General features: G+C 42.0%; 1 protein-coding gene and 2 long non-coding RNA genes across 5 annotated transcripts; 2 read left to right on the top strand and 1 right to left on the bottom strand.

The window, feature by feature from the left end:
* The first annotated feature begins 2098 nt into the window (after positions 1 to 2098).
* On the top strand, positions 2099 to 4190 carry LOC120788846. 2 transcript variants are annotated; one of them, XR_005707313.1, is made up of 3 exons: positions 2099 to 2424; positions 3032 to 3278; positions 3982 to 4190. It is a non-coding gene; the product is annotated as an uncharacterized LOC120788846 (long non-coding RNA). The 2 variants fall into 2 exon arrangements; XR_005707312.1 differs by having other exon boundaries at positions 3966 to 4190.
* Positions 4191 to 4488: 298 nt separating this feature from the next.
* On the bottom strand, positions 4489 to 11632 carry slc22a2 (solute carrier family 22 member 2). 2 transcript variants are annotated; one of them, XM_040125026.1, is made up of 11 exons: positions 10892 to 11632; positions 9807 to 9910; positions 9423 to 9577; positions 9091 to 9259; positions 8531 to 8645; positions 7972 to 8072; positions 7663 to 7877; positions 7410 to 7518; positions 6593 to 6705; positions 5114 to 5213; positions 4489 to 4717 (listed from the first exon to the last, which is right to left on the bottom strand). In XM_040125026.1, the coding sequence occupies exons 1-11, from the start codon at positions 11291 to 11293 to the stop codon at positions 4624 to 4626; spliced, it is 1677 nt and encodes a 558-aa protein (XP_039980960.1). In that variant the 5' UTR covers positions 11294 to 11632; the 3' UTR covers positions 4489 to 4623. The 2 variants fall into 2 exon arrangements, 1 of the variants encoding a protein (XP_039980960.1); XR_005707311.1 differs by lacking the exon at positions 4489 to 4717 and having other exon boundaries at positions 5125 to 5213; positions 5766 to 6705.
* On the top strand, positions 5178 to 8829 carry LOC120788847. Its single transcript, XR_005707314.1, has 3 exons — positions 5178 to 6084; positions 6563 to 6726; positions 7629 to 8829. It is a non-coding gene; the product is annotated as an uncharacterized LOC120788847 (long non-coding RNA).
* Positions 11633 to 11651: the final 19 nt, after the last annotated feature.

Below are 11651 nucleotides of genomic sequence, written 5' to 3'. Positions count from 1 at the left end.
CGGCATCACAGGATAATAAAAATCAAATTCATCAGTTGCAATCATAATAACATTGGTCTACTTTTAGAAAAAAAAGTATTATAAGCTGCAGTTTACGGTTGGTTTTGAATTACACATATTGTATAGGGCCTTGGGCTGTCCCTTTTTATTTGAAACTGACCCCTCGCTAGTCCGTCAAGCTGTCGGAGCTAGCATGGCGTCCGCACTGTCAATAACTGCACTGTCTGAGGAAAATCTATCCAATTTCTGGAAAAATGAAAAAGCAAGTTCAGACAGTACGCGTTTGAGGGATGTGTCCAGGATGTCAAACTGACTCAGTAGCAAAAAACATGGCAAGAAGGTAAAGAGAGACGCTAAAGCCTAAGGATCACAATGTAAAAGTGAACGACCACATCGCCTGGCAATCGAGACAGAAGACGATGAAATTAGGGGAGCATTACGGGGCATTTGCCATCGACTACAAAGTTGTTGGCAAAATCACCAGCAGAGATCGTTGACCTTGTAAAAAGCAGCTGCCTCACCCTAAAACGACACCAAAAGTGAGGGCTCACCTGCTGGTAGCATTACGCTGCATGGGTTGCTCTCAAGTAAGTTCAAGTAAGTAGGTTCAAAATTGTTCCAATTTGACTTTTTGCGTCTCACTTCATTCTTACCCGCTACGCTTTGCTTGAACACAGAACGACATCACTTAAATCATTTCTTGTGCAGCCAGGGTACAGCAGCTTTAACACTTATTACAGCCACCGAGGAAGAGGAGCCAGAGGACAGCCAGTCCGAAGGTCAGGAACGGAGCTTCGATGCCTCCAACATCACACACAGTCGAGCAAACGGACACTCCCGGGTTCCTGAAGCCAGTTAAAAAGTGCTTTATCTCAACTACATTTTAAGCTGTTGCGTCTTGAATGTGAAAGTAGAGGTGATCGATTTGACCACAACTGAAAATAGTTGGGTAGCGCTCGGGGTTAACAAGCAGCGGTGTTGGCGGAGGCAAAGGGAAGACGTCGAGAGGAGGATAAGGAAGGCAGCGGGGAGCTCCGTCAGGCTGGAGATCTGGAAGTCCAAGCAGACATTTCGTCCTGCTTTCCCCGTGCGCATGACAAGGCCCTGATAAACCACGGCACTGGTGAACCCACAGAGTGTATAATAAGACTCGGTATATCCTGCATTTAGACTTTAGTTTGGCCTACAAATCGGTGATCTTTAGCGAGTCTCACCAGTCGAACATGATGATGAAAGTGTGTCCCCTCATATTTGGGGTTCTGATCGGGTCCAGCAAAGAGGCAGAGGGGGGTCAGTCAGTGTCTGAGGCAAGAAATCATGATCCGGTTGTGGACAGTAACCCAGGAAATGATTTGACACAGTAGATCACAAAAGATACAGAAAAGCAGTATTTCCCAACACCTTTCCTTTTAGCAGGATTGTGATGTTAAGGAAACTGTTAACTCGATCTACCTGAAGGTTATTGGTGAGTTTCATCTTGTTCCCTTTGGCCATAGCTTCTGTGATTTCCAGAGATTCGGAGGAATTGTTCTGGGACATTAGCCACCTTGGAGATTCTTGGATGAACCTGACAGACGAAAACACCCAGCCATTTCTTTTCCCCAAAAAATCTCATTCGCCAACACATCTGCTGTTAATGGACAATCTGACATTGGTCACTTTCTCGGCTTGTGTTTCCTGATGCAAAACACATTTTAAATACAAACTGCATCGTAAAAAAAACCTCTGATGTTGGAGGACACATCTAAAATTATATAATTTCCTAGTAGCACAACCAAAGATGATGGTCCCATACTGTACAAACAAATATATTACAATGATCATTTTAATATATTTGAAAATAAAAACACTGAGACCAAGCTGAAGCATGTGCTCTTCCTTCATGACCGGATTTAAAAAAAAAAAAAAAAAAATTTTATAGGAAAGTACTTAACCACAATCATAAAATACTGCGAGGGACAGTATGTTTCTTCGTCAGCTGAGCCACTGGGTGGCACACGAGGGGAACTCATTCCTTCCCCTGTGACTCTGGGTCAAAAATGAACCTTAACTCTGCGAACCAAAGCCCTTGGCCTCTTGAGGATCTGTGCACACCACTGCCCACAAGTGTTGTAGTTCTCACGAGAGAGAAAGTACTTTATTTTACCAAATGAAAGCACTCAAGTTTTTTTTGTTTTTTTTTAACTTAAGTATTTATAGATTTTTTTAAAAAGGGGGCTTTTATAAACTTCAGGGTCACAGGAGTAGACGTTACTTTGAAAGAAACGAAGAGAATAACATTCATAAGATATTTTTAACTATAGATAAAATCCTACCACAAAATTCGAGGCACAGAATCCAAAAAGGTCCCATGAAGAGATCGGATCTTCCATATCTACTGAGCATGAAGTTTAATGCTGAACTCGGAATGTTTCTTATAGACTGGTAAGTAAACAGCAAAAACATATATAGCTTCTTTAAAACCAAATTTGAAACAGTCCTGATCAAGCTGGGTAAATAATAAAAGTTTGTAATCGTTTTAGTTCGTAATTATATATAATCATAAGTTCTTATTGGCGAGTCTGAGAATGTTGCCTAATAATCCAACAGAAACAAAAAATCTCACAGATCTCATCTTGCATGTAGAGACCGGGACTCAACTGAGGTCCAGTCCCTGTGTGTCACAGGTGAGCGTTGCGCTGTTCCAGTCGCCGCCCCCCCCGCCAGGTTGATCTTTGAGCTAAAGTCCAAAAAGACCTGTTAAAATAGCTAAAGCTGCAACGGGAGCAACATGTTTCTGTTTGATGGAGTTAAACAGAGAATGGCAAAGGAATTATGCAAACACTGAATGAACCTGAACTGAGCACAAGCCAACACAAACTCTAAGTTTGCATAAAGTGTGCTATGGGGGTTACACAACATAAGTTATGCATAATCACACTGTCACAGGACAAAGATGGTTCTGAACGCTGAAGAGTCTGATGTCGTTTGGTGAACGACACCGTGGCTTACACTTGAACATCTCCGCCTTTCTCATTTAATCGTTTGGCAGGTGTTTTTATCCAGAGCGACATTCAAGCGAGGCAGTTGTCTGCAGCTGTCCTGCCCAAAAGACACTTCGGCACGCGTACAGGAAGAGCCAGGGGATCAAACCGCCAACCCTGCAATCAGTGGTCAAGCCACTCCGTCACCTGAGCCGAAGCCACCCTTTTATGACTTGTGGTGTTTGTATCAAAGACGACATTGTGGTTAAAGCAGAAATTGTCTGAAAAGCAGAAATTGAAGCAGGATTGTCTGAAGTAAGTATTAAATAGTGGACAGTTACATTATAGTCATTCCGCAGCTCAGTAAACATAGGCCACAGGCCACATCACCTTCTCCATCAAAAAAAAAACCCAAACCTTTGACGGTCTTCCTCCTATTAAATGTCTGTTTGATTATTTGCACAAGTTTAAAACAAATTACATACAAAAAAAAAAAAAAGAAAACTCTGCAGAGAGAAGGGGGGGAAAAAATGACTGCTTTCCTACTCTTAACTTTATATACTGTACAATAAGACATAAGGAAATTTTAATAAGGGATTTTAAATACGCTCTGTGGGACTGGAAGAGAATAAGAGTACAATGAGTTAGGACTTGAAAATTGACGTCTGCTTCTCGGATGTTTGGGAAGACGAAGATTGCAGGCTGAGACCCGTATGAGAGAATCGATGATTTAGATTTAGAACAGAAGACCTGAAATGATTTGGAAGATTTTCTTACTTATTTCTCAGTATCACCATCGTACATTCAGGTACATATTTGGAAAACATTTATCTATAAATAACAGATAAAGTCGGTGGGGCGAAGCAAAGCGAATTGATGGGAGGATCAAGATCTTCATTTTAAAAATGCTCCTGTTAAAGTTACAATCCCTGTTTATGGTTGGCCTTTTTTCTGCAACGGCCGTTCAACAAATTTACATTTTGTAACCACCTCACTACATAGCTGTTTTCATTATTAGCTGTGGAGTCCGCCATTTCCGCAGGGGATTCAGACTGCCTACCTTCACATGAGGGATTCACAGGGGGGGCGTCCCGGGTGATGTGCCGCAGGCGACGGGCTGCACACCTCCAACCGACACCTTTCACTGTGTCCTGCTGTCGTGTGGAAATTAACTCACGATGTGTGCATCGGATCGTGGTCGCAGGTATTTTTGACCGTATTTTTTTTTTTTTTCATTTTATTAAAGCAATGGTTTCTTGTTTGTTTGGCTGAAGTATAAATAGAGCTGCTTGACGAGTAACCACACACGCTCTTACCACAGTAACCAGGACTGAAACCCTCAAGGAAAAATGTCTTTTATGTCTCTTATATGGTCTGTTTCTTTATGAAAACACTTGGAGTCTTGGGTTGTGTTAAAAGAAAGCTCTTTAATAAATTAACAATGTAGTTCTTTAAGAATTCTAACTCCTGATCACACATCAGTTCTCTCACCACTCTCGAGTCCATTTTAAAAAAAAGGAAAAAAGGAAAAAAGGAAAAAATACACACATTTCAATACCTCACCCAACATCACTCATCAAAAAGGCTTAAAAAAGGAACGTAACAGCTTATTCGTTCACTGTTAAACAACATAAATAAATACTTTGGTCTCAGAAAGAGGTTAGACGGTTGCTGGATCTTTGTTGGTCGATACGTCGCTGTTGGGCAAGAGGTTGGCCAGCTGCTGGTTCTGCGGCTCAGCTTTCTCCTTCACCCTGAACACAAAGAAAGACAACAACGTTCTGTACAGACAGTAAAAACTCGTACCTAATATATGCATCCATGAACGGGTCATGACAGCATCTTCAATACAACTGCATCCAGAGTGTGTACACGTACGTATACTCTCACTGGCCACTTTATTAGGTACACCTCTGCTGCTGGTTTATAGATAAACTGAAAACGTCTAAGCCTTGTAAAAGTAGAATTCATGGCAGAACTTTTGCATTGAATTCCACTGCATTAGATGTTACAGGTGTAACTTATAAAGTGACCAGCGAGTACACATAAAGCTCCTACAAATACACACAAAAGCTAACACACTTTTAACGTGTAGCAGAGAGCTCTCTTCTTTCTTTTTTTGCTGCGTGAATTCAGCAGTGGACACTCACCTGTCGGGGAACTCGATGTCATCGATGGTGTCCGGCAAAGGCACGCCTCTGGTCTCAGGGAGGAGCAGCACCAGGCCCCCAGCCAGGAAAGCCAGAGACCCTGCACAACACAGTACAACGTACGCTTAACTTTAATAACACATTAGCTTTTTAACAGCTGCTTTTGATGTTTATCTCAGATCCAGTTTTACTTCTGGTGTTTAAATTTGAAATATCTTTTCTTTCCACCTCACTCCCAGCGTACCCGGGCCTGTGAAAAAGCTGGATTCCCAATATTATGTAAAATGAGGTAAAAGCGGATAAACGGGCACACTAAGCAACGGTGAGCACAGACCAGAAACGCCTAACGACAGTAGTTTGTGGAAGGAAAAAACCATGACCCGGCAAACAGGGCGTAGGGCGCCCAAGGCTCATCGACGTACAGGGACAACGAAGCTTATCCTGTCTGGTCCAAACCATGAAGGAATGTGTCACAGCACCTTGCTGGGTTTGGTGTGAAAGTACCTACAATGGGCATAATGGGCATTTCTGGAACTTGCAGCAATGGAAGAAGGTGGCCTGGTCTGATGGCACCAGGAAGTACTGCAACGGAAGGAAGCTGCTGGGAACCCCTTGGTCCAGACATTCACATGGCCCACAATTAGACACCTACCTAAACGATTTTGTAGACCAGACACACCTCTTCATGGCAGTGGTATTCCCTGATGGCAGTGGCCTCTTTCAGCGGGATAATGCGCCCTGCCGCACTGCACACATTTCTCAGGAATGGTTTGAGGAACATGACAAGATTTCAAGTTGTGCCCTGTCCTCCAAAGTCTGATCTGTGGTGGCTCCACTTCGCAACTTATAGGACTTAAAAGATCTAATGCCAACATGCCGGATACCACGGGGCAGAATCCCGAGGTCTTTTGGAGTCCATGCCTCAGTGGGTCGGGGGCTGTTTTGGCGACACATGGACGATCAGCAGCATAGTAAGGAGGCGGTCATAATGTTTTGGCTCATCAGTGTTTATTGATCACCTTAAAAAAAATTACTAAGTATAATTAAAGGTCGTAGTTTGTAAAAATAAACAATCAGATGTTCCTCTTGCAGTTCAGTTTCATCAACATGCTGAACTCTCAGATCAAAAAGAAATAGATAGTTTGTGTTTGGCAGGCTGGTTGGTGTGGTTTCTGTTTTGGCAAAATATGGCAGCCTATGAGGGAGACTACAACTGCAGTAAGAAGCCAAACTGCATGAAGTCCAAACAGGATTCTTCAGCAATTTATTAAAGACCGCCACGTACTTTGACAGGATTCCTTTATATCTGACAATTTGTTTACTCAAGTACGTTAATTACAACGTACCAGCGTTAAGAGAATAAAGGTATCCGTCGGTATACATGTTAAGGACGAACATCTTTTTTTCTCCTAGAATGAACATGTAGCATTTTGTGACCCATCGTTTCAGACATTGCAGACAGGATGATATCAAACCCACCGAAGATGATGAGTGGCAGCTCCAGCCAGATGACAGCCAGTCGGTAGAGCAGGAACGGTGCTACGATGCCTCCAACATCACACAGAGTGGAACAAACTGATACTCCCAGGTTCCTACAGGAAGAACAACCACGGGTTAGTTTCTATATACAAATACAGCTACATACACTTTATATCAAAAGCGAGGTCAGACTGTGTCGGGCAGCTCTTCTGACACTCAACGGATGCATTTTTTCCAGTGTGAACACGCTGAAAGTCGACAGCTACACTAACGGCCCCATGAGGCTGTAATGCTCATTGCACACGAGAAAACAAAACTCCTGGAGGGTTGAAAAATTAAAACGTTCGCATTCTACTGCAGCAAAAAGTTTAAAATTTGGCCTGAGGGTTTCGCCGGTGGGCCATGTTTCATCGGTCTTGAAATGTCTTGAGTTAGCAGGATAACATGCAAACATTTATGTAACATGTTCCTGTAACATGTTAATGTTTAGTCTGGTATCATGTTACCTCGGCATGCTATTTGTATTAAACTCAATGTAGAACTGTGGCTGCCTAAAAACTGGGCATTTAGCATTAATTAGCATCATGGTTATTTTAAAAAATTAAAATACTTAAGTTAATTACATAATAATACTTTAATAATATATAATAATGTATATAATAATAATAATAAATATTATTAAAAATAATCATTTGAATATTTATCCATCTACATTATTGTGACCATTTAATTGAATATTGCTTCTAACAGTTAGGAACCTTTGCTACTCATTTTGGGCAAAATAACTCGCACTAATGGTCTTCAGATAAGGTTTTACCTGACAAACGTTGGGTAGAGTTCAGTGTTAACAAACACCACCATCTCAAAGGCCATGGTGATACCCAACCGACCAATACAGGCCACCATCGTCTTAAACCAGAACATACCTGCAAGGAAAGAAAGAGAGACAAGTCATTTTAACATTAAAACAACTTTGACTTAACTGGGACGTTATAATCCGATGATACGGTGAATGGATTTTCTCATCATTTTTTAGGAGTTTGTCAAGTCATACTCCCCCCCCGACTCACTGTCGGGAATGAAGGCAGTGATGAAGCAGGAGGCTCCAGCGACGATGTTGGCGGAGGCGAAGGGGAGACGTCGCCCAATACGTTCAATGGTGAAGAGGATCAGGAAGGCGGCGGGGAACTCCAACAGTCCGGAGATGAGGAAGTCGATGTAGACATTTCCTCCCAGAATACCCAGCCGCATGATCAAACCCTGGTAGACCACCGCGCTGGTGAACCTGGAGGAGGCGGCGGGGGTTTTATTTCCTTTGTCTGAGCTTGGTCGTTTTTTCTGTACCCAAAAATAAAAACTTTGTCTAACTAAAAACCCACCAGTTGTAGCTGAGGATGAAGGTGTGTTTCCTCATTTTCGGAGTCCTGATCAGATCCATGAAGGAGGCGGTAGTGGAGTGAGCATTATCATCTGTCAGAGTCTGCAGGATCAAATTAAAAACCGTACATTAACAGATTTATTTATTCTTCCTTTTTCTGGATTAAATTTAATGTATTTTACAATAATGCTTTGATAACTGGAATTTATCTAAAACGAAAATAAAAAAATAATAATAAAATTGTACTCAATGATAAGTGTCTTGAGACAAAAAACCGCCACAAATAAATTGGAGAGAAAAGTAAGTTGCAATAAATAATTAGATCAAATATTGAATCAGGCGAAGGGTGAAGTGTCTTGCGTCTGCAGGAAGCAGCGTTAATAGCACTTCTAGCAGCAATAGCAAAGTGGACTAAAGTTTGCGTCTTATTCTAAACTTTATTTGGGGTCACAGATGCACAGATTTTGTTTCTCTAGAATTGACTTGACGAAGCGGACACAGTCTGATCTGGTGTCCTAGTGTGTGTCCTAGTGTGCGGTTGTGGCTAAACCAGCAGCTACCTCGATGTTTTTGGACAGAGTCCTCTTGTTTTCTTTGGCCATGTCCTCGGTGATCTTCACAGCTTTGGACTTTTTGTTCTGAGAGAGAAGCCATCTTGGAGATTCAGGGATGAACCTGCAAGCACAAAACTTTCATGAAGAAATGACAACAAACTTGATTTTGTATAAACATATAAACTCACAACTTTTTTTTCTTGTTTTTAAATGAAGGACGACCGAAAGACAGTGATGTGAAACAATAACTACTGCTGTTTAAGTTTATTTATGGTGAATTTTCAGGAGTATTTTTAATTTTGTCGCTAATGCAGATTTTTTTTTGCAATCAAACAACAAAGTTTTATCATATAAGTCCAGTGGGTCACGAAACCAAAATCGTCCTACTTTTGTATTATTTTACTGCACAGGTGAATTTCTCTGCTAAGTGAAGCCACAAAAGTAAAAAGACCATAAGAATTATTTTTCCAGTATTTCTTGTTTCACACACAAATTAAATAAGGAGCGATTTCAAGACTTCAGACTGAGCGAAGTACAAAACATAGAATCAAAAGGGTCTGTCTCACCAGTAGTAGGACAGGAAGAGGATGTAGGGGATGGTGATGACGACCTGCAGCCAGCGCCAGTCTGTGATGAAGTAGGAAAGCAGAGGGAGGAGAAGGATGCCGACGCTGAAGAACATCTGGTAAATGACTCCCACCGTACGTCTGAACTCCACTCCCACGATCTCCGTGACTGAGAAGGAAGAAGAAAGGTTTCATTTATGAAATGATGTTCGAGGTGTGTTAGGAGCAGGGATTGAACACAGAAAAGGGGCCTTTTCTTTAGCTTTGCTGGAGACACAACCGCGAGAGATTTAAGTGAAAATGCGAGATAAAAGCCGCGAGGTTGTTCTTACTCAGCACGTATCCAGCCACCCAGCCTCCTTTCACTCCAAACCCGTAAAGCGTTCTGAAAACCAGTAAAGAGACGTAGTCTGGAGCCACGGCCACCAGGATCCCTGCGATGCCATTCATCAGGTTGGACACCAGGAAGCTCATTTTCCTGCCAAACCTGGAGGCAGACAGTGACAACATCAGTCATCAGTCATTAGTCAGTTTAATAAAACAACAACATCTCTTGCAGCTGCAATGTTTCAATGTTAAATGTTAGTGTTTCTCACTATGTTTTTTATATATCCTGTCAAAACTAAACCGGGAAGACAATTCAGTGTATTTGAGTTGAACTGTACTCTCATCACTCCAACAATTAAAACAGACGAACCAATCAATTACAGGCTTACCTGTCGGCCAGGTAACCAATAGCAATGCTGCCAACCAGGAATCCCACGTTGAGAGTGGCCTGGTACATGTCCACCAACCATCCATCTGAACACACCAGGTCAAACTGGGATAACACACACAAACACACAAGGTCCATGATAACATCCACTCGTTGTTTCCTTTCGCCTGAAAGTCTTTCGGAGAGATAGAAGTTAGAATTTGTGTTCATGTTTTGTGACTTTTTTTTTGTGGTTGTTTTTCAAATCAGTTAAATTCCTTTATGAGGATCTTGTGCTCACTTCATGGGGACTCTATGCTGGGTTCTTCATTAGTATTGAGAATCAGCAGAGTCTAAGATTCCTTAATATATTCAATCAATAATTCAACACAGGACCAAATGCTGTGCTGCTCTCTTTAGCCTGCAACCTCTAACCTTGCCAACTCAGTTACAATGAAAGATGAATGGGCTAAAAGGAATAGTACAACATTTTAGGAATAACTCTTATCCCCCTTCTTGCTGAGAGTTCAATGAGAAGATTCATTCCACTCTTTTGCCTGCACGTTAAGTACAAAGCTATAGCCAGGGGTGGTTATCTTAGCTTAGCATAAAGACTCGAAGCAGAGAGAAACAACTAGCCTGGCTCTATCCAAAGTTTAAAAAAAACAAACAAACTACCAACTCTCCCTGAAACCATGAATTGTCGTTTTGACATTTCTGGATTAAATAAACAAGATACATGTTCATTCAAAATGTTCCTCTAACGTAGCAAATTACACAAATTTTTCACTGTGATTGCCTTTGGGTTTTTTTGCTATATATAAATAGTCATCAGGATAATTTGAAAAACTCTACAATCATATAAATTCTATAGATAGTGGCTTTAAATGTTAGGAATCATTTTATACACAGAGAGAGATATGTACATATGAGTGACTTGTGGATTTGTTAAAACTTAAAAAAATACACTGACATGCTGGGATTGCCAGTTCTATCTACCTGTTATATTCTTATATACATTCTCTGCACTTCGTAGGTTTCTCTTATCCTAAGATAGTATAGTTTTATTATATTTGCTTCAATTCCATTCTATCACATCTTATTTACCTCAGTAACAAAAGACCGTCTTCCCTCGTAGTCGAACTCCCAGCCATCTTTGCAGGCAGTTGTGGGAGTTCTGCTGAGGTCCAGTTCCTGTGTGTCACAGGTGAGCGTTGTTTTGTTCCAGTCCACCTCGTACTGCTCACAGCTGCTCTGCTGCAGCACTCCGGAGCTGTTGACCAGGGGCACCGTCAGCCTGCGACTGTCTGCCAGGCTCCAGCCGCACGCCTGCCTCCTCTCCACCACCGCAGTATCCCGACACCAGTGGTCCGGGGTGAAACCCTGGAAGACGATGCCGACGTACACACCGGCCCAAGGCATGGACACCATACACAGCAGGGCGAAGATACGCTTCTGACACCGGCCGAACTTTCCAGCTTCTTCCAAGATATCGTCAAAAGTGGTCATGGTTGCAGAGGTGTCGATTTCTTTTCTCTAAACAAACAACTCTGACCAATTTCTATCGCAGTATCAAAGTGTCTACAGCCTTGCCAGTGTGCACAGTACGTTTAGCCTCTCTCTGCAGACTGACCACAAAAGTGAAGTCCTTTGGGTTTTTAACAGGTCAAGCAGGAGCAAAGGTCCAAAGAAAGACGTTGTTGCTCTACCTGCAGTGCAGCAGAGCATTAAAACACGTTTGCTATCACCTTTTCAGACGTCAGACTGTGTAAGTCATTTGAACCTGGCAGAAGGCCTCCAAAGCCCACCCAGGAGTTCATTAACATAAATGCTCCAACATGGACACATGGACCTTTGTGAGTGGACT

Source organism: Xiphias gladius, chromosome 4, assembly GCF_016859285.1.
Source record: "Xiphias gladius isolate SHS-SW01 ecotype Sanya breed wild chromosome 4, ASM1685928v1, whole genome shotgun sequence".
NCBI lineage: Eukaryota > Metazoa > Chordata > Actinopteri > Istiophoriformes > Xiphiidae > Xiphias > Xiphias gladius.
This window is presented reverse-complemented; position numbering and strand designations above follow the sequence as displayed.

Bases quoted from the DNA above. Each gene is read 5' to 3' on its own strand.
- slc22a2 (XM_040125026.1), bottom strand. From the start codon at position 11,293: ATGACCACTTTTGACGATATCTTGGAAGAAGCTGGAAAGTTCGGCCGG. The intron at 9,260-9,422 runs GTAAGAACAACC...CTTCCTTCTCAG, and splicing joins GGTGGCTGGATACGTGCTGA to TCACGGAGATCGTGGGAGTG. The intron at 4,718-5,113 runs GTGAGTGTCCAC...CTTTGTGTTCAG, and splicing joins GACATCGAGTTCCCCGACAG to GGTGAAGGAGAAAGCTGAGC.